This window comes from Saccostrea echinata, unplaced genomic scaffold (genome assembly GCF_033153115.1).
Source record: "Saccostrea echinata isolate AGI-Se365-2 ecotype Australia unplaced genomic scaffold, CSIRO_AGI_Sech_v1 ptg000028l, whole genome shotgun sequence".
In the NCBI taxonomy this organism is placed as follows: Eukaryota; Metazoa; Mollusca; class Bivalvia; order Ostreida; family Ostreidae; genus Saccostrea; species Saccostrea echinata.
Window position 1 is genome coordinate 1615001 of NW_026889777.1, and position 27118 is coordinate 1642118.

The 27118-nt window shown below is 31.6% G+C and overlaps 1 protein-coding gene across 2 annotated transcripts; it reads left to right on the forward strand.

Annotated features, from left to right (window-relative positions):
• Positions 1–13519: 13519 nt before the first annotated feature.
• On the forward strand, positions 13520–26147 carry LOC133194014 (cubilin-like). Of its 2 annotated transcripts, none has more exons than XM_061329932.1 (10): positions 13520–13841; positions 19850–19974; positions 20445–20544; positions 22036–22145; positions 22256–22417; positions 22873–22966; positions 23330–23454; positions 23890–24043; positions 24449–24621; positions 24876–26147. In XM_061329932.1, exons 2-10 carry the CDS (start codon positions 19926–19928, stop codon positions 25127–25129), a joined length of 1221 nt encoding a protein of 406 aa, XP_061185916.1. In that variant the 5' UTR covers positions 13520–13841; positions 19850–19925; the 3' UTR covers positions 25130–26147. The 2 variants fall into 2 exon arrangements, with proteins under 2 accessions (XP_061185916.1, XP_061185917.1); XM_061329933.1 differs by having other exon boundaries at positions 13520–13836.
• Positions 26148–27118: the final 971 nt, after the last annotated feature.

Sequence of the window (27118 nt, forward strand, 5' to 3'; positions counted from 1 at the left end):
CTTAAAATTTTCATCAAATATTACGTAATTAGGGGCCATAAGGGGCCAGAATGCTTAATCTTTGACGCTTTATATCTCGAAAAGGGGAAATATTTTGAAAAGCAATATTGAACAAAAGTTGTTTAGAATGATGTTCTCAACAATGTGCATCCTTTGAATTTTTCCTAAACAGCCCCTATAAGGACTTAAAGGGACGGCCCCTAAATATTTCAAGTCTACATATCTCGAAAACGAAACGAAACTTCTGAATAGTTGTAGAACAAAAAGTCTTCAGAATCACAAGACCTTTCATGTGATATCAAGAAAAAGGGGCTGACCCCTCGAATTAAGGGCTCAGAGGGGCCAAAAATCTTTTATCTATAACCCTTTTACATTAATGTTCATTTTCACGATCTGCTGCTATAAATAGTTTAAAATCTTCATCAAACATTGCGTTTTTAGGTGCCATAATGATCAAAATTTTGTTAATCATAACTGAAGCAAATTGTTCGTTTTCACTATTTATATATTTATGAACGAAAATCTCATTCAAATTCTTATCTCATCTTATCAAAAATCGGACGGAAGACCCACTCGTTGCTCGCAACGAGATCGCATCTAGTTAAATTTTCCATTCAAACTCTTCTGCCTCTCAATAAATGAACACCATCAAATAAAATCAACAACTTTTGGAGGCGATATTTGCCGTAACTTTGCATATTATAGACACTTGATTTGAATGAATTTTCATTATTTTATGCATCTTAAAATGACTTTTTTGGGGATATTTTTAATTTATCGAGATCATGATATGCATGAAACATACACAAAGATATTTAAAAATGGGATCTCATGAATACTTTTTAAAGACATGTAAAGATCTCTTGTGATAAAAACAACAGTAGGGAAACTTGTTAAATGACCACACTTTTGTTCCTCTTTAAACGACCTGTTTTAATTTCTATTTATTTTCAAATTTGGCAGTACATACAAGGACCATGGATAGAAATAAAGTTGTATTTCACCCAGAATGTATTTCAATTGACTTTACAGATCTGCGGCCTTAAGTTTCATAATCTTCAAATTCATCATAACTTTGGCTGATTGGACAAGAAATACATCCGAGTGACAAATAATTTTCTATGTCAAAATATGAACGCAGTTACAGACCTTACCACATTAAAGAAGACGAGACCAGTTGATTATCTGAATGTTGCAATCCACAAATCTCGAAGAATACAAACTCAAGACATTTCTAGGCACAAATTGATACCAAAGACGATAAGGAAAGCAAATCCAGAAACTTAAAAAGTAACTCCAAAACGCATAATATACGACAAAGTACAGAACAAAAACATATATTCTAAGCATTTACATAGGTATGTATAATTAATTTCAGAAAGTGGTTTTGTCTTTATTGAACCTCAATTATTGTCAAATGAAATTTGGTGAAAGGAACGTTAATACAACACACACACACACACGAGAGAGAGAGAGAGAGAGAGAGAGAGAGAGAGAGAGAGAGAGAGAGTTAGTTAAAAGCTTTTGTCAATTGGAGAAGGTCACCTGTTGATGGTTTTATATATTTATCTGTATATCAATGGCGGACACGATGCCTTTGTTTAGAAATGGGTACATTTCTTTTACTTAAAATAAAGATAGTGGGTATGATTTGATCAATTGCCCATCAGAAAACTGAGGGAAACAGATCAACTAGTGCAGTACATCTAAAAATATTATGCTAATATCATGAAGAACTCTACATTTAACTTTGTCTCTGGTATCAAAAACAAAAAGGATGGATTTGCCTAAAGAATAAAAATGACAAAATGTTGTATAAAACATCTCCTTTTAAGATCACTACCAAATGGAAATACCTTACAGGTAGCAATGTTCACTTTATATCTTGCTCCAAATTTGCGTGAAACATATTATTAAAAGCATTACTTTACATAAGACCTTCACCTAAATTCGACAGAGGTTGAATGAAATTTTTGTTTACAGAAAACTTAATCTACCTGTGAAACACTACTTCTTGTTAAATGTGTTGGCCTTAGCTGGGCTGTCAACGCCAGGTAATTTGTAATACAATACCCCATCTAATGAGAATAAGCTACCTCATTCATAACTTGTCTGGAACACAGTAGTGTTAATTCAAAAACGTTGACAATGCATAAAGGGCAAAAAAAAAAAAAAATCATTCGGTGAGAAGTTGAATGTTGTGCGTTGTAGCAAATGTGCTTATGCATAACAATATTCCCTAATAAAGAAAAGAAACGTTTGGGTGATATGACTTTATTTAAAGAACATACATGCACGATTACAAAGTAGAACCGATGAACAACTTACAAAAGTGGATAAATTTTGGGAACAAAAACCTATACAACTGCCATCCACTTGGAATATTTGAAGTTTTCATCTGTATTTCAAAGTACTTATCACCCAAACAAAAAAGAAAAGACATTGTAATACATTGGAACTCATTAAACTAAAAAAAAAAAAAATAGTAGTACCATTTTTTATCCTTAACTCACCCTACATTTTGCAATGCATTTTCAATTGATCAGTTATATATACTTTCTCAATAAGACAATGAAGTACGATTTAGTGTGTCTTCCTATAATTCAATATATCCGTTAAAGTAGAGAATGCAGATTTGTTTATCCCATCTTAAATCGAGAAAAAAACTTTTCTTCCATGAGTTTTAAAGGTAAATTGTTCCCATTTGCATTCTGTATGTCATTGAGGAGACAAGCTATAAACAAAAAATTGGATACCCTTATCACCAGCATATGAGATGTATATCTCTTAATCGATTAGTAGGGCTGTCACGGTTACCCGAAATAACCGAAAACCGCGGTCCAAGTTGATCGGTTCGGTTTCGGTTCGGGTCTATATATTAGGATCTGTTCAACACAAAAAATGGCGTCGAAATCAAAAGAATGCTGACAATAACAGTGATAGATAAACATCACAAATGAAATCAACTTCATTGCTTGACAAAACACTTGTCAGGAAAGGATTAGATAATTATTAAAACAAGCAGGAAAGGTCACGTTGTGGCTAATTGTAGGCACTACAATAACAACTACTCCCCATAGAAATGCCTTTTTCGGTTCCCTCCATGTTCAAGTCGCTGTTAGAGGGAGCTTTCATTATTTTCTATAACACAAAATGAATTGAAACTAGGTATGATTGAATTGTACTTATCTTCAAATCCTTTGTGGATATGTTTCAATTGTACCTATCTTCAAATCAATTGTACCTATCTTTAAATCAATTGTACCTATCTTTCAATCAATTGTACCTATCTTCAAATGAATTAAAGATAGGTATAATTCAATTGAACCTATCTTTAATTGAATTAAAGATAGGTGTAATTCCATTAAAGATAGGTGTAATTTATTTGAACCTAGGTTTAATTATTTAGAGATAGGTATAATTATTTACACCTATATTTACTTCATTTAGACCTATCTTTAATTCAATTGTACCTATCTTTAATTCAATGGTACCTGTCTTCAGTTCATTTGAAGATAGGTTCAATTATTTATACAGGGAAATGACAACAAGATGTTTGCTTTAACTTTTATTTGGCGAACATTGGCCGTGGCATAGTATTTTGTGGGATGCCAATACACACAACTTTTGGGCAAACCCACACAAATTCAACAAAATTCATCAACACACACAACATATATTCACATATATTCAAAAATGACCATCCCGGGTAAACCACGGGTGGTTACTTATTTAATGTTACTTATTTAAGTATAAGTAGTTATATGCACAATTTAAGCACAAAACAAAGTAGATCAACATATAAGCAAATATTTTACATACAAAAAGGTTCAACACTTAAACCCCCTTCACAGTTCAATGGTGACAACTTCACAACAATACAAAGTTTATGTAGGCCTCAGTTGCTTTGGTGTGCGCAAACGCCACTCCTGTTCAGTGTATGCCACGACATTTCATTAATAGGACTTCCAATGCTATATTCTGCAAAATACAAAGGAAAAGCCAGCAACAAGAACCATAATTATATACAATCATTTTAACTTAAAATTATGGGAATGGGTGGGTGGGATATTTAAGACTGATGCAAAAAATTCTTACAAATATTATGAAAAAACTTGTCATAAAAATATTTAACCTACTCTGTGCCCAGCAAGTTGTTGAAAAGAATGTTGATCTCGAGCTTCCCGACTTATATAATACCCAGAGCCGCAGGCCGATCCCGACCAAAATTAATACCTTTTTCCCGTAAAATAAAGTCATCGATTTTATATGCATAAAATAGATCATATATTATTTGAAGATAGTTACAATTATTTGAAGATAGGTTCAAATATTTGAATATGTTAATTTACGGTTCCATAAAACTCTGATGTCTAGACGTAAACACGGTTTTGACTTGTTTTTAATGTGAATCTAACGTAACAAATAAAGATTATTCAAGTTAAATTCATGAAATGAAGGTTTAGAATAGATGTAAATAACCAAACCGAAACCCCGAAACCGAACCGAAAATTTACAGAACCGACCCGACCCGAAAAATTTTGGAACCCCGACAGCCCTATTGATTTATAGATATGCAAGAGCATGCTCTACGAATGTACTTCTAAAACGAGGTAAGTTATTGAGAAACAAGTTTGTGAAACAAAAATATCAACAATTTCGTTTAAAGTCATCATTTTTGTAAGATCTATTGTCGATACAATGACATTGTCAGCAAATACAATCTATCGCTCATATTCTGACTGACGTATTTCATACTATCTATTAGTCCATTATTTACACACTGAATTGTCGACAGATTTTTCGTTATTTCCTAACGATGACAAGGAGCACACGGCGGGTGGGATCGGTCAGCAGTGGTTGCTCACTCCCCCATGGAACCTGATCCCACCTCTGATGATTTTGAAGGTCTGTGTTTGCTCTGCTTCCGATTTGTATTGTTTTAACGGACTTTGAGCTTGAATACCGTTCGTTATGTCCATATTTCATGCATAGATTGGATAATCTTAATTGTAAATTGTGCATTTATCAAATCTCTGAAATATTAAGATATTGTAGATTTTTTTTATGTTGTGAAATTTCTACCTTTTTTGCTATTATCAGTATAAACCAATACATTTTATTTTATCACTTTATAGGCCTTGAATGAAAAAAGTAAATGAAACTTCATGCGGCTAAACTTATTCAACTTATTCATTGTATTTACAGAAAGATACATTTTCATGATATTTGGAAAAAGTTTGTTTGTATCATCTATCCTTTTGTAACTGTAATCCACCCCCCATCCCCCAAATTTTTTGAGATCGATCACTGTTTTTTATTTTCATTTTTCTTCATTTTGAAAAATAAAATTACATTTCATATTGTTCTCCATGTTTTTAAAAAATATGTATAATTTGGATACGGAAATTACTGTTTTTATAGTAAATATATAAATAAACAAATAAATAAATAAATAAATGAAAATGTTTGCGGAGGGCCTTAAAGAAATATTTTTCATAATAAATCTAGTCATTACATGTAACATGTTTCAATGGAAGTCGTTTTATTCCCGTTTCTCGTTCCTAAGATGCTTTAGAAATTCTGAATTCCACTTACGAGATTATTCGAGGGTGTGGATAAAATAGAGTTTTCGTACCAGACTTATCAACGCCATGTTACCTCATAGTTTTGTCTGAAAGCAAGTGCTATATTCTGAAATATCATATCGGTTATTCTTTATCGCAAATAATAATTTAAATTAAAAAAAAAATGCCATGAAAATATTACAACTGTGATAGGTCCTATAGGAAAAAAAAGACCTCTCTGGTGTCAGAAAATACAAAATATTTTGTATAAATCATATTACCTTCAGCTTGCTAAAAATATTTTAAAGAAAGATATTATGATCTATGCAGAATATTTACTTTGGTTTTTCAATTGCATGAAAGTGCAACTAATGTTTTAATGAAAATGTCTGCATGGTCCAAAATTGATTTATTGATTAATTGATTGTATGCTGTTTTACGTCCCATTCGATAATTTTACAATCAAATAGAGACGTCACCATATACCGGTGAAGAGCTTCAAATATAGACCTTTCCTCGGCACTCATGGCCATTGAGCAGTGAGGGATCTTTATTGTGCCAACGCCTATCGTGACACAGGACTTCTGTTTTTGTCTCATCCGAAAGACCCGCAAGTTTCACTTCAAAGTGCCGAGCGCTCGGCGAGGGAACATTTGCTACCTATTTTTATCGACTTAGGTCAATCGCGGCCGAGATTCGAAATCACGACCTTCCGATCACGTAGCTTCAAAATTGAAAGTTGAAATATAATCAAGGTTTGTGTGTTTTCCTCTTCACACACTAAGTAGAAAAGACCCTGAAATAATAATTATAAATCTCAATTCTAATAATCCCATCCAACATTTTCAACCAATTTAATAGTTTTGGACGTTTTGGAGGCAAAAAATGAACACGCATGCGTAGATTAAATATTTACAAAAGTGGTATTTTTATTGTAAAAAATTAACATCCATGCATTGGATATCTTTTTGTTATAATGAAAACTATATTGTTGTTTATCTGGAGTGAAAATGCAATTTACTTCTAAACTAGTTAGATTAGTTTGTGCTAGAATAGTTCAAAAAAGCCATTTGAATGAATTGATAAAAGACTTTTTTTCATAATTCCCCCGTCTAGGTTATTTACTGATCGATTATACAATATTTAATGAAAATGTACTTTTCACTCTTTTTATATGTATGTGAATTCATAAGGGATAAATATAAAAAATAAAATATCTTAATCTGTTTTTATATACAGTATTAAACAATTGTAAAGAATATTTATATAACAGGCTTACCTTGATATCTATGCATGTTTTTTCTGCTATGTTATAGCAGTTAATCCCTGTTTAAAAAAATATGTCTGTTAAACACTGATACCCCCCCACCCCACCCCCATATGCAGCTTAGCGAAGGTTAAAGTTTCTCAAATGCAAGTCAAACTCCGAGTCAAGAGATAAAAAATGTTGGTACCCAAAGAAAGGTCTTGTCTCGAGGAATATACCTGTGAAATATGAAAGCCCTAACACCAACCATTGAAAAAAAGTTATAGTAACGGTTAAAGTTTTTCACAAGTAAGTAAAATATCAAGGTCAACGTCAAATGATGCCCAAGGACAGGTCTTGTCACAAGTGATTCACATGTACGTGAAATATGAAAGCCCTAGTATCAATTATTCAAATGTTATGGCCAAGGTTATTTTTTAAAAGTAGGTCAAACTCCAAGGTCCAGACCAACGGGCCAAAATTGTTGGTATCAAAAGAAAGGTTTTGTCACAAGCAATACACATGTGAAATATATGAGAGCCATAGCTCCAACCAATCAAAAGTTATGACCAAGGTTAAAGTTTTTCAAAAGTAGGTCAAACTCCAAGGTCAAGGTTAAAGGGTATTCAAAGGAAGATCTTGTCACAAGGAATGCATACGTGAAGACGTGAAGAATGAAAGCCTTAGCACCAACTGTTCAAAAGTTATTGCCTAGGTTAAAGTTTTACAAAAGTGGGTAAACACCAAAGTCAAGGTCAAGGGTCAAAGTTGTTGGTATCAATTAGAAGGTCCAGTCACAAGGAATACACAGGTGAAGAATGAAAGCCCTAGCACCAACTGTTCAAAAGTTTTGGCCAAGGTTAACTTTTTTCAAAAGTAGGTATAACTCCAAAGTCCAGGTCAAACGGTCAAAGTTGTTAGTATCCCAAGGAAGGTCTTGTCACAAGGTATACGCATGTGCAACTATTCAAAAGTTATGGCCAAGATTAAAGTCTAATAAAATTTAACAAAAGTGGGTCAAACTCCAAGGTCAAGGTAAAAATGTCAAATTTGATGGTAGCCAAAGAAAGGTCTTGTCACAAGGAATACACATACAATATGAAAGCCAAAACTCCAACCAATCTAAAGTTATGGGCAAGGTTGAAGTTTTTGCGGATAGACATACAGACAGATAGACAGCTAGACAGACGGACGGAGAGGGTAAAAACCATATACCTCCGAATATTCGATGACGAACAAAAAACAAAACATTTTATAGTTATCTATTTAGAATTAACCAAGCTATACTTGTAAAACAAAAATAAAAGTAAGCAAAAGCTATAGTGGAATATAATTATTGAGGAAGAAAAGAAAGTAGAACCCAACATTAAACATTTTTTTAAATACTATGATTAATTCAAATATTATCAAAAATAAACCTGTTTCATCGAATTTCTCGGATACCATTTCGTGACTGTTTAGAATTAGACAACGTATACTTGTGATACTTTGAATTCATGTATCATTTTTATGAGGGCTATAAAATAGAATACATCACATACTAGCATTCTAAACTTTGTGTCCGTCACAAGGAAATAGGCATGTTTAAATTTTGCTTTGTCACCATGTTAATGCTTAATTTCGGAAGACCTATTTTCATAGATACAATTTATACTGTGTTTGTGCTTTTAGAATAATTGTACTTAATGTCTTCTTTCAAGATACCTTAGATATCTGTTCCTCTCTCCTCAGAAGATGTCTGAAGGGTATATTGATAGTTGAAGCCCGGAGCATTAGTTTGCCTTCATTAGAATATTTTAACACAACTGTATTTTAAATCCGCACAAATATCCTTAATATCTTCACATGAACTTTCATTCTCTTTATATAACAGATATAACAGATATATAACAAATTTCAATTGTGCTCATCTATCTTAAATATTTTTTTATTTTATATTTCTCCCTGGAATAGAACTTTACTGTTCATTTTTCGCTTTTTTCCGGAAAACATTTTTCAAATGACTTTCTTTTTGGGTGTGATTTCAACAAACTGAAAGATCAAACTTGAATACAAAATTCATATATTTTATATCCTTCAGAGTATGATTCTTAAAAGTGCACTTAATGAAATAAGCCAGTCCGTAATTCTACTAAAGCTTTAATATCTTTTTATCGGCTAGACGTTTTTTGTCATGACTACATACTCGTACACCAAGATTATTGTAGGTTTTTCGGTCTGATATATTCCACCTGTCTACATCAACAGACGGTCCTCAATTACAGGTCATTATAAAGATGGAAAACAGTGATTGAGAAAGAAGCGAGGCAAGAGATGTGTTTATATTTTACTTACAAAAGGGTTTTCATATTTCCAAGGGAAAATACAGCAGAAGTACGACCAAAGAAATGGATTTTGCGTTCAGTTGATTTTCCCACTCAAAAGTTAAAATAAATAAATTGCATCACAATGCTGTGAATGTTATAAATCTTATACATTTCTAGTTGCAAATCGAGTTTATGCACCCAATATTTGACATCATATATTGTTTTTAAAATGCATTTAAGCAATAAAAAATAAAAAACGAGTTATCAGAAAATATTTCAGTTGTTCGTACAAAAAAAAAAAAAAAAAAAAAAAAAAAAAAAAAAAAAAAAACAAAAAAAAAAACAAAGAAATACAAATATACAAATATTTCAAGGAAAGATAATAATAATCATCTAAAGGGGATATATTATGAAATGTTTCAAGGTTAATTCAATATTTAGGTCAAAACTTTCTATGTGTTGCAAGAAAGCATATAAGAAATATTTTTAGGCTATCTGAGACACTTAGTTGACCTATTGGTCGTCGTTAATTGTCCGTTCCCCGTTAAGAATTGAATATTTTAAATTTCTTCTTAAATAGCACTTGACCAATTCTCTTCAAATTTTATATTAGACACGGTAGTTATAACATGAACATAAATTGTTATTTTCATAATCATAGTATACCTGGGACCCCAGACAATTGGAAAAACTGATAAACAATAGCCACATATTCAAAAATCTCTCCTACATGTACATTATATTTTTGAAAAATTTTCTTCCTTATTAATAGACATCTTGTAAGCAAACTATTTACATGATTATAATAATCGCTTAGCATTCTACAAGAATCGTGAAATTCATGACCCCTAAGCACACATTGGTTTAAGCTCTAGGGTGGGGTTTAGTTGGTCATATATTGAAAAAGTATAACACATTAGAATTTTTTCTTCATTCTCATAGACAGCATGAAGGTAAATTTTTGACATGAAGCAACTAGCCTTCTCAAAAATTAAAATTAATATCCTACAGGTTCAGGAGTTAATCTAGAGTTGCAGTTTTGGGACGGAGACAAAGTAGTCAAAGTCTTCATGGCAGATTTATTATTATATTATATTATATTATATTATATTATATTATATTATATTATATTATATTATATTATATTTTATTATATACGAGTATATTATATTATATTATGTTATGAAATACTATAATGTATTAAATCATAATTCAAAGTTTGTCTTTTAAGCTGAGATTCAACACTGTAGAAACAATGCTGCGTTATATTGACTTCGAAAAGATTGATCGCTTAAAAAAAATAAAAAATAAATAAATAAAAATAAATAAATAATAATAATAATAAAAATAATGCGGTTAGTTATGACTTTGTACATTTAATCATTGAATCATCTAATAAACCAATTGTTACTGTTTTTGTCAGTAACCTGCTACTGACAAGTAATATAGAGATAACAAACAGAAATCAAGCTCAAAAGTGAAATACGTGGAGAAAACGAACAGTTTTCGAGCTCAAAAGTCCATTAACGTTACAAAATAGGAGCAGAGCAAACACGAGCCTCTAAAACATCAGATGCTGGATCAGGGCCATGGAGGAGTAAGCATCTCCTGCCGACCGGTCACACCCGCCGTGTGCTCCTTGTCATGATCGGGAGATAACGGAAATTCCGTCGACAAATCAGTGTGTAAATAATAGCCTAACAATGAGTATGAAAAAAGTCAGTCAGCATTTGACTTAATGAAAGATTGTATTTGTTGACAAGCTTAAGGTCATTGTATCGACCATAGAACTTAAGAAATGATGACTCTAAACGAGACAGCTGATATTCTTGTTTCATCAACTTGTTTGTCAATAACTTACCTCGTTTTAGAAATTGTTAAAACGTAGAGCATGCTCTTGCGTATCGAATCAACTGATAGATATAAACCCCGTTTGCAGGTGATAAGGGTATATTGCTGCATAAGTAAGGGAAGTTGACGATTGAAAAGTTAAAGTCATCATGTTTATCATAAAGCTTTGATCTTAGATTACCATTAAAGTCTTTCTCTAATAAAATATCCAAATATGAAACAGATGTGTCAGACTCTGTGGTATCTTATATCTCAAGCTCACCGGGATATACCGTGTCGACATAAGAATGGAAATAACCATTGTTAATTGACAATACGTCGTCGATATATCTAAATGTCCAGATGAAGGCCACAGCAAGTGTTTTCTTCTTTTCACGTAAAAGATTTTGAACAAATTCTGCTTCATATGAATACAAAAATAGGTCTGCTAATACCGGGGCGCAATCGGTACCCATGGAAATTCCAATAGATTGTTGGAAGACCTGATCTCCAATGTCAACTTCAGAGTACTTGTGCATACAATCAGAATGTTTTTAAACAAAGAAATTTTCAAATGACCAATGACAACGTATGTAAAATTACGAGTTCCATTTTTATTGAAAAAGCAGCTATCAACGATATCAGTCTGGACTTTAATTTAAAGTGGGGAATAGTTGTATATAAAGTTGAAAAGTGGTAAGTTTTTATGTTGTTGATTTTGGTAAAATTTTTTGATTTCAAATGTTCCAAAATTTCCTTGAAATTTTTAAGCATCCACATCTTATTTACACTAGTTCTCGAATATATTGTTGCACAGTACTATTGAAGTTTCTCCTTCACTACTGTTAATATCTTAGCGAGGAGTAAAGAAAGAGGCTTGGTAAAACACTTACTGGAACCTGCTATGCATCTTTGTTTTTAAGGATTTTTATGAAGTTTCGGAATCCAATACAGATATGGTAAATCAAATTCATTTTGGTTGTTGGGAATATTAAAAATATTCAAAACTGACATATAATGTTGAAGAATTTCCTCCTTAGAAAGGGAGCTATGAGTATAAGTTGGATTACCACTTGTAGAATTAAGTCCCAGTTCCTCTAAAATACAATTTATATAATGAGCCTTACAAACAAAAACAATGTTGTTACCTGCTTTGTCAGCAGGGACCAGTACGTACTGACCGTGTAATCAATCTAATTTTTTCACTTCTGAATTATTGAATACAGAAGGATAGATGTTTTTTTTTCATACTGCCCCTCAATCGTTTAATGCGAGATTTTAACATATATCTGATTCATTTAATCCATTCTGACAAAGTGTCAAAGTCTTCTTTTTTATGTATGACCCAACGCCTGGCGTAACCCTCTACAGAAACCATAATATGTATGAAATTACTACGCCAGTTGAAGGATCGGGGTTCCTTGTATTTAGGACCTTTTAAAATTAGTGATCTAAGGTCCTCATTATTAACTATATTTACGTCACCAGTAATAACGTGCCCAGCAGGACTATAGTTATAGGATGAAGAAGAACATGAACACGAAGGAGGATTATGCTTCAGATATTCGATATCCAAGTCCATTGAAACAATACAAATTGGGAGCAGAGTAATAAAAGACCTCTAAAACATCAAAGCTAGGGTCAGGTGCCATGGAGGAGTAAGCATCCCCTGCCTGACTATCTATATCATAATGTATCTTATGGTATTATATTTCATTTTATTACATCATCAATAATTAATTGCTGTAATTTAATCATCGAGTAAAACTGACATTTTAACAGAGGTGTTAATTTCACACTGAAAATATAAAATCTGTGGGAAATCTTTCCTTCCGTTCACAAAGAGTGCTATAGAAAATATCCCTGTAGATGGCGAGAGTGAATAAGTAATCCTAACATTGACGAAAATATGAAACATTTTCCCAAAATTGTTATTTAAGTCCATGTTTATAAGTTTCAGCCTTACAACCACTCAGCTATGACGTCACAGCCTACGCCACTACGGAATGCATGGACTAAAGAATATATTAGACAGAAAATTCAGTCTTTTGTAGCTATATTTGTAATTTATTTCACTCGTGGGGCATGACTTTTTAAAAACATTCGTGTATCGCAATCGTGAATTTATTTAAGCCTATCCTACTCATCAATTAAACTCCACACATAAATAATTGAATACTATATTATAGTGATTATATTAATAATAATATACAGTTTGTATATTATATTATATTTATTATAGATCATTGATGTTTTCTTTATCGTACCAATATTGATATGTGTACTCAAAAATAGAGAATTTGATAGTAATGAGGGCCTCAACGTATAATTTTTTTTTAAATTGTCCGATCCAATTATATTAAACTGTCTAAATGCTCAATGTAATAAAATACATGTTCTGAAAATCTATTTTGATGTGTCTTGAAAAATGAAAATGAGGACGATAGTTCAAATACACCTTTATAAAGGAGGGGCTAGATTCCTATATACAATCCCCATAATTACATTGTACAGCTGCAATGACGAATGGAAGTCTATTTCTTATCACTCAGAATTATATAAAAGATACATAACTAGGCATACACACACTACCACTTTAATATTCGAAATCAGAAGTGCATTTTGAAACTAACAATAAAATATACAGCAATCTTGACGGTGATTGTTAACTTGACGGGTCAATTATTTTCTGACGGACGGCAAAATACCTTAGGTATGAGCAAAAGGTACAATCAATTTGTTGAATGCTCAACATTACAACGCCGTGCTATCTGGTAGGTTTCGAGTTACGGGGTGTGATATTTACACCAGAGAACCGGGCTGGGGTATTTAAAACCCGTGGAGTCGATGGTGCAAAGTATATATATGGAGCATATCTGCACAAACGGTAAGGTTAAGATTTTTAAATGAATTGCTATTAATTTGTATTTCTTACCTTTTTTATCTCCATTCAAAGGAAAGTATAGTGAATATTCAAATGTTACGTAAAGTCTTACATCTATCCCGTATCTAATACTTGTTGAATATTCATATAATTTATATAAAATCGCCGTTGTTATAATTAACATTGCACAGTTCTTAAAAAAAAAAAATAAGTTTAATGAATGAAGTGTTTGAAAGATTAGATTATAACAAACTAAATATATACATTTTTTTCTATTGATACATTATTTAACTTGACATACGATACACATTAAACCAGAGGAAAAAAAAAACCCCATAAAAACAGAGCATACATGCATATTGTTTCAATACGTATCTATGTAAAAACGATGCTCTATAAAAAAACCCATTGTTTTGATAACCTGCTTTAGGAGATAACAGAACATCTTCGATAGTATTGTCTAGACTTAATGGCCACCGACGGTACCAGCGGATGCATTCTTTGAAATAATAGATACTGCTTACTCCCATAATTAAAAGATAACATTGAATAGATATTAATCAAAGGTACAACAGATGGGTAACATGATATCATCTGTACGGGGACACGACAAGCGGTTCCTTTATACAATTGCTAATGAAGTGCATGCCTTTTAAAAAGGCTTTTAAATAGAGAATATAACGTTTGATTCATTGATAATCAAGCAATAAGCAGATTTCCGTGTCCTTTAAGGAGGAAATATGCAATGGTAAATCTCTCTCTCTGAATATATCATCTATTCGTATTAAAATTCCCGGGAATAAATACTTTTTCTGTGATCTCGGAACACTTACATTTCATAACATTGGAAAATTACTTAATTTAATTAAAACATCATTTATTAAGATCTGAAATTCAGTGGGAAGTTACAAGTTTCTGGCAAAAGACATAAATTTTCCAGCTGCACCGTGTCAATTTTCAATTACGTAACTGATGGGCTCTTGTTTATTGAATTATACACACTTTTAAAAACAGTATCTAAAATCCCAACCTACATTAAATGCACAAAGAAAAATCTTAAGCTTGAAGCTATCACTGACATTCTAAGTAAACATAGCTTGGCAATGTTTATTTTTAGGTGTCAGACGTAAGGGGAAAATTGTAATGTAGTAGAAATTTATGAGTAAATTCAGCAATATAAATCACTTTGAAATACATCTTATATTCTGTTTAAATGTCATATACAATGCGTGATAAAAGCAAGGGTAAATCAAATTGCAACTTTATATGCCCAGTTATACCTTTGTAAAGAAAATATGTCTACCAGGTAGTCAGTATCCTTATTTTCTGAAAAAAAAAACTAGGTACGATACAAGACTATGTCGTAGCAAATTGAATTCACGGAATTTAGATTTGTACAATAAAACTAAATTCAGTGGATGTACGAATTCTGAGTAGATAATAGTTCTGTCATAATCACTTTTTGTCAAACCAGTATTTAATTTTACATATCTGATTTCGATGATTTTTGTATTTGATCTATAATTAGAAGCTTTAAACAGTATGCATACACCAGAAAAGCCATTTAATCACTTTTATATGTATAGCCCCATAAATGTTGTATTTTCATTCAGCTTCTGTTTGTTGTCGCTGATATCTTGCGTACAACATTGAGTTTTATCTGTTATCGTATTTTCTTTACGTAATGCATGGGGCTTTTATGTAGGTTTACAGAAATGAAATAAAATACTTGATTGTTAACAGAGTATTTGACATAAACATGATATCATGATGAGGACTACTCAAGACCGGCATAATGTTTTATCCAACTAATGAATTACAATAGCAGTAACTTATATGTGATTCATTAAAAAAAGTTTAATTAAGCTTTATCTTAGGTACATGTATTGTGATAAATAAGTGTGAGTGAAGGCATATAAGTACATGTTCATTTGTTGATCATTTTTTAACATAACACAAACTTCTCAATGCACCCAAAGACATATAGTGGGTATTTTTCGCCCTTTTCTTGTCTATGTTGCTTTATTAATTCTAATAGCGTATTGCACACGTATAATTTATTGCTCAAGAAACATGGTTTCTCAAATCGTCACTATACATGTACATTTGTATTTTAATAAATGAAGTCCGTATTACCAGAATAGGAACACAATGTTTTACTTTAAAGCATTATTCCAGAAAAAATTGGCAGGCAGAAAGACTTATGTTTTATGTTTGGTGCACTGTTGGATAAGTTTTAACTCCTTCACCTTTTTAAAAGCTATATCCCCGATTAACAAAGACATTAACTATAACATTGGCTTGCTGCTAAACGTATGCATGATGCAGGACAGATTAAAAGTTATATTTGGCTAACTTAAGAATAAGAATAAAAACTTTCGCCTTTTTCTGTAATTTCTCTGTAAGGCTGTAATTTTCTGTGATATTTGATATTCTTGGGCCATTAAGAACTATTTCGGTATATGTGGGAGGTTTGGTGATTCAGTCGTATGCTTACATCTGATTGCAAAGCACCGGAAGAAAGACAAATTAAGCATAAACTAACACACTGACACTTCTACCCTGATAGCATCATTTTTTTTTGTTAATGACTGCTTTATTCAAATAGCAATAACATATGGAATTGGATTGTCAAATCATATTCAGTTAATGCGTGCAACTAAACAGGATATACTTAACATCCAGAGGTTAAATGGTGGAAACCGCAATTTTATACCCACAATTTATTAATAAGAATAAATATTTGGTGGAATTTAGTGCAATTTTTATCGATATTTTAGGGTTCCTCAAGCCGACGTACCCTGGTAGTAATAAATTCCACAAAATTATTATTTTGCAGTAGCAGCTGTCAATTAAATTATAATGATTTTACTAAAAACAATATCAAATCAAGTAACTTTTGCTTGTTCGTTCATTTGATTTTTTTTCACTTTATCTTATTCTCAATATTATGAATAAATATATTCAAATTAAAATCATCTAAAAAAAAACTCAACCACCATCTATAATATGTTGCAGTTATAAAGTCCAACAATTTAAACTTGGTTTTATTGCTTTATGTTTTTGTAGTGCAATGTCTTTTTTTAAAGAAATGGGTTTTTTTCCCAGGGAAGAATTTATATCGTTTAAATATCCGACATAATAATTTTTATAGGTGATAATCAAACTGATTTTTGGAAAAAAGCAAAATTAAATGCATTTGCTATTGCAAAAGAAAGAAAAGGAGTTAAAAAGACAAAATAAGCGATTTATACACCATGCACTTCTGATAAAAAAAAAAAAATAAATAAAAAGTAAAAAAAAAAGTTTTGTAAGTCATTTGTATTTAAAACCCCCCTTTTGAATTTGCAGAATAAAACACGTGTCAATCAATATCATAAACAAAGGAAAGACAGAATTTTTCTGCAATTTCAGATAACAAAAGATTTTTTTATTTCCTCTCTCGAAGATATTTTGCACCGGTTAACATAGAATTAAACACAGCTTTAGTTATATTCAAATTTCAATCAACAAAGACGTCAATGTTTCTTTTCTCTGACTGAAGCCTTTTCGTAGACGTAAAATTTCTCACACAGAGCAAATCTTATTCATCGTTCTTGGCTGGAAGCCTGACTTCCTAGGAAGTGTTCTTTTTCACTGTTTGAAATTTACAAATGTATCCTGTTGATCCTTGGCTATACGCTGTCTGAATATATTCTTTGTAATTTAATATTGTTTAATGCAGTGCGATAATTGAATAAGAGATCGTGCATGTAATGCAATTTGTTAGCATTTGAGTTAATTTATCTTTCTTCGAGATCAATCATTTTTGGTCTTTCTTTTTTTTGAAGTCGTGATACTTTGATTAAAAACTTCGAAATTCGAATCACCTTTCACCGTTGAGTTTAAAAATATCATATTACTCCTCTCCTACAGACATAATTTATTACTAAAAAGAAAGAAAAGAGATCAATCAGTAGAACACCTTGTTTCCATATTTTTAAAAAAAGGACAATCTAATTTTGATTAACAAAAACAAAAAAAAAAGTTATTAAGTCAGACTAGTCATAAATGCTCCAAACATATTTAAGTAAAACAAATCCCTCGATATAAGCAGTATAGAGTGATCATGGCAATGCATGAGTACATTCAACTACATTTTAAAAACAGTTTAATGGACTTAATTGATCTGAAGAAAATAAAGAACCCTCCGAACTCTGGTTATCCATTGACAACGTAACATTCAACCTACCTATCTATGTAAATGTAGTTTATTTATTCATATTCATCTTTAGATGCCTTTTTTCCCATCCAACAATAGGAAAGAAACGCAATCCTATAGATTAGGTACATATACAAAAAACAACTCTTTAAGATTTTTCTTAAAAAGATTTTTTTGAATTACGTTTAACAATTCTATAAATACCCATCGATTTTATTCAATTACCTTTTAAAATCATTAAAATTGATTTTTTATAAAACTTATTAAGACTTTGTACGTATGTACAGCTAGAGGAAAAAACGATGATAAGACTACAGTTTATCTCCCCATTCATTGAATGTTCTACTGCATTATCTAAATAAGATGATAATAGGAGGTTTTTTGCTCTTTCTGTAAACTATAAATAAGAGCTCTTGTACTTTTAAATACATTGATTTGCATTCACAAGACATTGCTGTTTAAGTTCTTTGGTTTGTCAGTGCTTATGGAAAATTACAGTAAGTTAAGTGACAAAATTGATTGCTTACCAATGTGCCCTTAAGGGGGCCGACTGGGGTTTTCATTGCGCAATACTTCGCGCAGCATCGTAAAATAAGCGTATACACTCTTTTAAAGCAACTATTTTTTACATAATTTATGAAAATTAACAAATTTAGGAAATCTCAGGTTAAAAAATCTAATTACGTTTTTAAATAACTGATTTTTTAACGATTTTTCAAATGACGGGTAGGTAGACGTCGTAATAGTGTGTTTTTGACGTTATGATTAACCGAAGTTCTTTAAGCGGGGTCATTAATTATGCCAAAAAATAAAAAGTATAAAATATATGCTCTTGAAATTTTAAACATATGAAATTGAGAATCTAACAATCATTTTTATTATTTTTCATGTAAATTTGTGTTATCTGTCATGTTTTGTTATACTCCATAAAAACAGGAAAATATCAGGAATTTTGACATTTTGAGATGCCCCCTCTGGAAACCAGACGGTAGAATTTTGTGTTTCTTGCACAAAATGTACAATATAGTGTTACCGATCAAATAATTTAATTTGAGCAAAAAGTCTATAGTAGCATTTGTATAATTTGCTCCGAAGTGCGAAAAAATGGTATTTTCCTATATAATCCTATAGTAAATGTACCTGTATTTTGAGATGGTCCCTAAAAAATAATCAGACGGTAGATTTTCACTAAACTTGGCATGTATACTGAAGTCAATTAAAGGTACATATGGTATAAAATTAAAGAGTTTCTCTATAGTAGTTTTCACACAATAAAACCCCAGTCGGCTCCCTTAAAAAGAAGAAACTGATACATGTACATCCCAAACAAAAAATACAGTGTACTATATCATTAAAGGCTTAACTGTAGCAAAACAAAGTATTTTTAACATGAATTTTAAATTGTTACTCTTTATTTTCTCAAAGTCCACAGTAATGTTTGATATCTTAAAGAAAATTTTGCTAAATGGTTTTCTTTCTACAATTTACTTCACTGATATTTAACATGTATAAGGGCAGTAAATTAAAAAAAAAAAGGTTTTAAAGAAAAAGTTTCACAGTAAACCAAAGCATTTGCTGTAGTAAACTAAAGTTAACTATAGTAAATTTTTGTTAGTGATATGGTACCAATTCAATAAAATCTTATTCAAAATTTGAATCTTGTCATCGATAGCAAATAAATCTGTACCGTGTCCATTTCATCATTTGTATATTGTTACACAATAAATAATTGAATACAAACACTATTCTCTATAAAATCCAGTCCTTCGTTCTTTTAAGTCTTCATATGATAACGTAATTATTTTTGCCTTTCAGAAATGTACGTTTATAATAAGAAAAGAAGCCAATAATTGCAGCATGGAAGAACAACATAGGTATTAAATGAACTATTATGGGATTTGGTCTGAAGTTGACAGTGATATTACTTCTGTTGCAGAAAGGTCAGTAAGCCATTCATAATATTTCATAAGTTTGTTCCTTTAAACGTCATTTAAAACCTTTCAAGGTATCATATGTTGGCTTTTAAGAGATTCATTTTCTAAACTGACGAGTTAAGCGTAACTTAGAACCTTGTTCTTGAAATACTGTCATTTGCTATATTAAAAGTGCATTTGACCTTAAACTTAATGACAGTGTCAACTAGATTATTAGATATTCTTAAAGCAGGTAATTGTATTTTTAACTATAATTTATCATTCTTCATTCATATTTAAACGTGCTGTATACTGCATTTGTTTGTTTATATTATAGAAATCAATTAATAGAATAAAGAAACATAGTTCTAGAATTATTTTTTTCTTATCTTTACTTGCGTGCTATTGCTCAATTTTAGATAAAGCTTATCAACAGTTTGACATGTTGCAATGCATTTTTAATCATTTTCTTCATAAAAGTTTTTGCTTTTTAAAAGGACTATGTCAAGTATGTAATACAACAATTGTTGCGCCATCAAACAAAGTTACATCACTTACAACACCAGGTTATAACGGGGGAACTGGCAGTTATACAAGGTATCGTTTGACTTAATTGAATTTCTGCAACTATTACTTATTATCAGAAATATGCAAGAAAGGGTAACCTCTACATCTCCACTATAAACAATATAAGTTGCGACGTATGAATTATATCCTAAAGACAAAATTAAACATAGTTTGTCTGACTTTTTTGTTAAAAATATTCTGATTCTACACACAAGTAGTCTGAGGTTAACATATATAGATGCTTGACTATCTCATTGACAATATCTATGTTTTTCGAAGACCAGGTCTTCCAGCAATATAATGGAATTCCCATGGATCCCAATTGTGCCAGCAGACCTGTTTTTGTAGTCATATGAAGCAGAATTTGTTCATAAACTTTTATATGAAAAGAATTTTCTTGATGTGCCCTTCAATTCGACATTCACCGTTCACGGTAGTTCAGTCAGTAGAGCGCTCGCTCTGTGATAGGGAGGTCGTGAGTTCGAATCACGGCCGCGACTGACCTATGTCGATAAAAATGTGTAGCAACTGTTCCTTCGCCATGCGCTCGGCACTTTGAAGTGAAAGTTGCGGGTCCTTCGGATGAGACCTTAAAAACCGAGGCCCCGTGTCCCGGCAGGCGTTGGCCCGATAAAGATCCCTCACTGCTCAATGGCCTGAGTGCCGAGTAAAGGTCAAAATTTGAAGCCCTTCACCGGTGTATGGTGACGTCTCTATATGAGTGAAAAATTCTCGAATGGGAATTAAAACAACATACAATCAATCAATCAATCAATCAATTCGACATTTAGGTACATCGAGGATGTTTCATCAATTAACCATATTCGGTATCATTTCTACATTGCTTCTATATATCCCATTAACCTCAAAATAAAAGACATCAAGGAGTCTTATGAATCTGTTCCATATTTGGATAATCTACTAGAGAAAGACTTTGATGGTAAATTAACAACCAGACTTTATACTAAAAGTGATGACTTCAACTTTTCTATCGTCAACTTCCCTTATAACATCACCTGCAATTGGACTTGATACGCAAGAGCACGTTCTACTTACTACGTCTAAACCAAACAGGTTTTGACAAATAAGTTGATGATACAAGAATATCAACAATCTCTTTTAAAGTCTCATTTTGCTGATTCTTTGATCAATACAATGACCTTGTTTGCAAATACAATCTGTCGTTAAGTCGAATTGTGACTGACGTTTTTCATACAAATTGTTAGGTCATTATTTTCACACTGAATGGACTACTTTTTTTCAGTTTACCCGATCATGATAAGGAGCAAACGGCGGTTGTGTAAAGTTTTGTTGTTCAGACAAATCAGAAAAAAAAAAACCCAGAGAAGCAGGGCTTTTCAAACCCTGTCTCCTTAAAATTGCAGTTTTAATTAGATTCCAAGTCTTAAAAGCAAATTCAGAAATGCAAATAAAAAGCAGATTAGATCCTTTGTTTTAATTTTGTGTTATGCAATTAAGAGATTTTCTTAATTTACTTACAAGTATGTGCTTTACTTGTAGTAATTTAGAATGCTATTGGATTTTGGATGCTGGTTCTGACGACATGAGAATTTTGATGTTTGTTACATATGATATATCTTGTCCCAATGACAAGTTCTACATACATGATGGTAAGTTATCAAAATTTATACTGCAAATATCAAAGAATAGCAATGAATATCAATGTGTTCTTTTTTATTTCATTAAAATTATTTTTTCTGAATGTTTCTTTTCACTAAAGGTTCAAATGCATCTTCAACGAAAATAGCAGATGGACAATGTGGGAAGGCAATTGCCACTCACTATTCTACGTCACAAAGATACGCCTACATTAGAATGACGTCAGATGCAACATTAGAACTAGCTGGTCTCCTTGTTGAATACGTAGCAGCTAAAGATTATTGTAAGGCTCAATCGTGCTCTCCTCTTATAGAATAAGGGGTTTCTGCGTAGAAGTCGCTAAATAAAATATCATTATTCACATTTCTATTAAAAAAAAAACATATACTACATTTTGGAGACGATTATGATTGTATGATGTTATCCCCTTGGCAAACAAACTAAGATGAAATGAACATGCCGTCCAAAACTTTTATCATTTTTTTCTGAAATACAAATTATGATTTTATTTTTAAAAAATATCACAACTGAGTTTCTTGATTTGGCATGCACCAGTTTATAAATTGATTATTGCATATATAGTCTATAGCCATCATATTGTTTTTTTTCTCTTAACTTTTCGCATTTTAGAGATTTAAATATCATTTGAGTTAATAAATTTTCTACAATAAAATTTCGAAGATTAACTTTATAATAATAATTAACAGGTTACATCCTTGATTATTCTCTTCATTGTAGCCGGTACTGGTTGTGGGGGCACAAAGCAGACGCTAACAGCTACTGAAGCATTCCAGTATCTGTCCTCACCCAGTTTTCCCAGCCAATATCCCAGGTATTCGCATTGTGTTATAGGTTAATTGAACTCAACGCACCAAGAACACATTGACATAAATTGCCACCGACATTTAATGCCAATTCACAAATTCAAGGTCTCTGATATCGACATTGTTCGAATTTTCAATTGCTTATTAAGAATAAGAGATGCTTTTTTATATAAAAAAGCAAGGTTTTTAATAAATGGGGTGACATTTCAAATTGAATTATTCATGCTTCTATTACTGTATCCTTACACTATTTATTATTTTATACAAAGAATGCAAAATTTATTCATAAAGTAATGCAACAAAGTATTTATTTTTTAAAATAATAACTTTTAACACAAAGGATATTATAACAAATGTTTTTATCTTTCTAGCGACAGTAACTGCCGATGGACAATTAATAACGCCTTCGGTACCGTTGATATAGAAGTTATAATGTCTGATGTCGAGGCTGATAATCCTGCAGCCTGTGACTATGATCATTACGAAATATATGACGGTAAGTGACGTAATATTATTTAAACTTTGATACTTAACTAAATATACGCTGCAAAATCAGGGCTCCTTTTCACAAAGGATCTGAATACTAAGACAAAAAATTTCCCATTCTCCAACAAGTATATGTAAAGTAGTAGATCACAAAAACTCTCTTTATTTATTACCTTAGAAAACATTGTAAATAATATTGTAGAGAAAAAAATAATGAAACATTTTTACTTCTCTAAAACGTACAGAGTCTTGAGATTTTGTCTTAGTCATAAGATTTCTTTTTGTATACTTTTTTTTCACTTTGCCTTAAAAAAAGTGCAATATTTGACAGAATAATAAATGAAATATCCAGAGTTTAAGCAAAATGTACAAAGTTAAACAAAATAAATCAATAAGCAAGATAAAATCTGATTGTTAAAAAGAATGGCTCCTTTTTTCATTGTAGGTGAATATATGTGTGAACATAACACTATCAGAAAAGTTTGTCAGGAGTTTCAAGATGTCCCTGCATATAATTACTCGTCAAATGGAACTTCTGTCGTTGTCAAATTCTTCAGTGATTCATCAGTCAATCGGCGAGGTTTTCTTTTTAGATACAGGTTAGTGTTTTTTAGTAAGTGTACGTGACAATGGATGTGTTTGCATAATGAAGCACAACGATTATTTGAATGTACTTTGTTTTTTTTTGCATAGAAAAAAATATGAACGTGTGCAAGGGATATTAATGATTAAATCATAATACTATTTTTACTTATGATTCAATGAACTAAACTTGTTCGCTTTTACATGAGTGTGAAGAAAAGATTAAAACCTTTGTTTTCCCAAGAACTACATGTATATCCCGTTTATCATATAAAAAATCTTTGTCAAATATTAAAGTTTATTCAAAAGGATAAGTTGAAAATAATATAAATATATAATATTAATTTCAACATTAAAACAGTCATAAAATCGTATTAATAAGGTCTATTTTACATTATGCAAGATATAATTATTTTACTTAGAGCCATAAACACTCCTACAACGACTACTGTAGCTACTACTACAAGTATCGACACAACAACAAAAGAGACAGCAAGTGATTCAACAACTACTGAAAGAACTACAACAACAACAGTATCTTCAGCACCTTGTACAACTAAAACAACAACATATATAACAACAACAAAGGCAGAAGGTTGGTTATAGAAAGTCTTGCAATGATTAGATTTTACTTTATGTGTGTGAATATTATACCTATGAATTAAAAGATTAAGGAATTAAGACTTTTCTCAGAGAACACAAGTATAAGAAAGAGCATTATTCTTCTCTCTCTCTCTCTCTCTCTCTCTCTCTTAGATATTTAATATTTTGTTTCTTGAAACAATTTTATTTCTCCATTTTTTGAGACGTGCTATACAAAAAATATACAAATATGTTTCTAATTTGAAGGTCTAGAGATAAATTTTGAGCTTCTCCTTGGATTCATCGGGGGATCACTATTTCTAATATGTCTGACAATCGTGATAGTTGTATGTGTTGTGACTAAAGCAAAGCCACCCTCTGGCAAAACCATCACTCCGGTGCAACCATTCAGACCTTATGAAACAGTTGACAAGAACTCAATTCGAATACGAAAACCTTCGAAAATCCCAAAACAGATATCATCTCAGAGTGGTGTAACTCAAAAGTTACCACCGTGGTAGAAAATATAATTTTCTAGTACTACACATATTGTTTCATGTTATCTTTTTAAAAAGTATTTGATATACTTCTGTTGACTTTGGTCGTCTCCAATATAACTAAGTAAGATTTACTGAACATTATATCTATTTGGCTGGAGCTTGATTTTGTGTTCTGTTTTTGTAGTTTTCCTTATAATATGCTTTCAAAAAGCATACATATTTCATTTTTAAAATTGCTTTATATCAAAACTCCAGTTTTACATATATAATATGGTATGGTAGTCGGGTATTGCTAACGTATCCGGTATTTATGACATTCCTAATAAATAGCAGAAGTGTTATTACTATATAGAAATGAAACATTACAGTATGAATATGTGCCATATACCTTAAAGTAAAGGAAAATGACTCAAATACTTATAAGACAATGTGTTTTAGCGTAATCAAATACATTTTATATGGAATATTTTAGGGTCTCTCATTTCTCTCATTTTGTTTCATCAATTAAACATTTTTTTAAATTTATATTTTATTTCACATCAAAATAAAGACAACGTAATTATTTTTTTTTTCAAAACGCTCGAATTTTATCATGACCTTAATGTAATTTAATATAATATTTCTTTATCAAGTTTACTCCAGGTCATTTACAAAAAGCATTGGACCTTTATACCCACTCCAGAGACGATGCCGATCAGATTATGAGTGTGCACATGATGAAACTCTGCCATTCAGTTAACTGAAGTCTACTGAAAGGTGACTGACTGGCAGAGATCTGGCATTCAGTGACCTTTCCAGGCCTTTAAGTCACCATTCAGTTGACTAAATGGTGTAGATTCATCCTGTAGTGTGTTTTATATCAACCGAAAGAATATATGTTTTTTTTTAATTGAGACCACATTGTGTTCAAGCAATACTCAATACTTGACTGTTATGTTGGTCTTCTCCTACATCACAAACATTTTGATGAATGTGTTACATATGTTATGACTGTACTATTTGACACTATTTTTGTTAAATAAATTTTTCAGACATTGTTTTATTGAGTTTTCATTTAAATGACTTGAATATGGAGGACACCAATAGAGTTTATAAATGATTCAAGTCATGCCTGTTTAAACATTGAAGTCTAGTGTGTTTTGCAGGAGCTTTATATATACATCTCTGACACATTTTTGTATCCATAGAGTCGTTAAATTCTTACTTAAGTTGTAATGATCACTTTTAAAAATTGGAAATTGAGTTTATGGGAATAATTGTCAATGATTAAGTGTAAAAGATCTAAACTTTTGACAACTAAGAAATTAAAAAAAAAATCATTTCAGAGTCTACAACTTGAACCTTTTTGCTCTCCCTGACTTCAAATCCGAAAATTCACGATACTGAATCACGTGAACTTTCAATGATTGATTGAATGAATGCTGTTTAACGTCCTATTCGAAAATTCTTCAGTTTTATAGGGACTTCGTCGTAGGACTTCAAATTTAGACCTATACTCGGATCTCAAAGCTTTTGAGCAGTGAGGGCTTTAATTGTACCAACGTCTATCGTGACACGGAACCTCGGTTTTTAAGGTCTTATATTATAAGGTTTTGAAACTGCACTTACAGTAACGGGCGCTTGTGCTGTTATGTGTGTGTGTATTTTTAAGGGGAAGGGGGGATGGGTATTTTTAAGTTAAATGGTAATGTGGCCAATGAGTATGTTGTTTAAAATTCAGAGGAAAGTTTTTTTTAAAACCACAAGGTAATGATAATTTAAAAGCATCCTGATGTAATCAGTTTCCAATTCTGTGTCTGATTGATTGGCGTTGCTTTACGTTCCGTTCGAGAATTTTTTCACTCATATAGAGACGTCACTATATACCGGTGAAGGGCTTCAATGGATCAGGGCCATTGAGCTTTAAAAGTTCTTTATCTTGCCAATGCCCATCGTGAAACGGGGCCTCTGTTTTGTAAGGCTTTTAAGGAACAGTTACTACCTATTTCTTATCGACTTAGGTCAGTCGCG

Bases quoted from the DNA above. Each gene is read 5' to 3' on its own strand.
- LOC133194014 (XM_061329932.1), top strand. From the start codon at position 19,926: ATGGGATTTGGTCTGAAGTTGACAGTGATATTACTTCTGTTGCAGAAA. The intron at 24,044-24,448 runs GTTAGTGTTTTT...TATTTTACTTAG, and splicing joins GGTTTTCTTTTTAGATACAG to AGCCATAAACACTCCTACAA. The intron at 24,622-24,875 runs GTTGGTTATAGA...TCTAATTTGAAG, and splicing joins AACAACAACAAAGGCAGAAG to GTCTAGAGATAAATTTTGAG.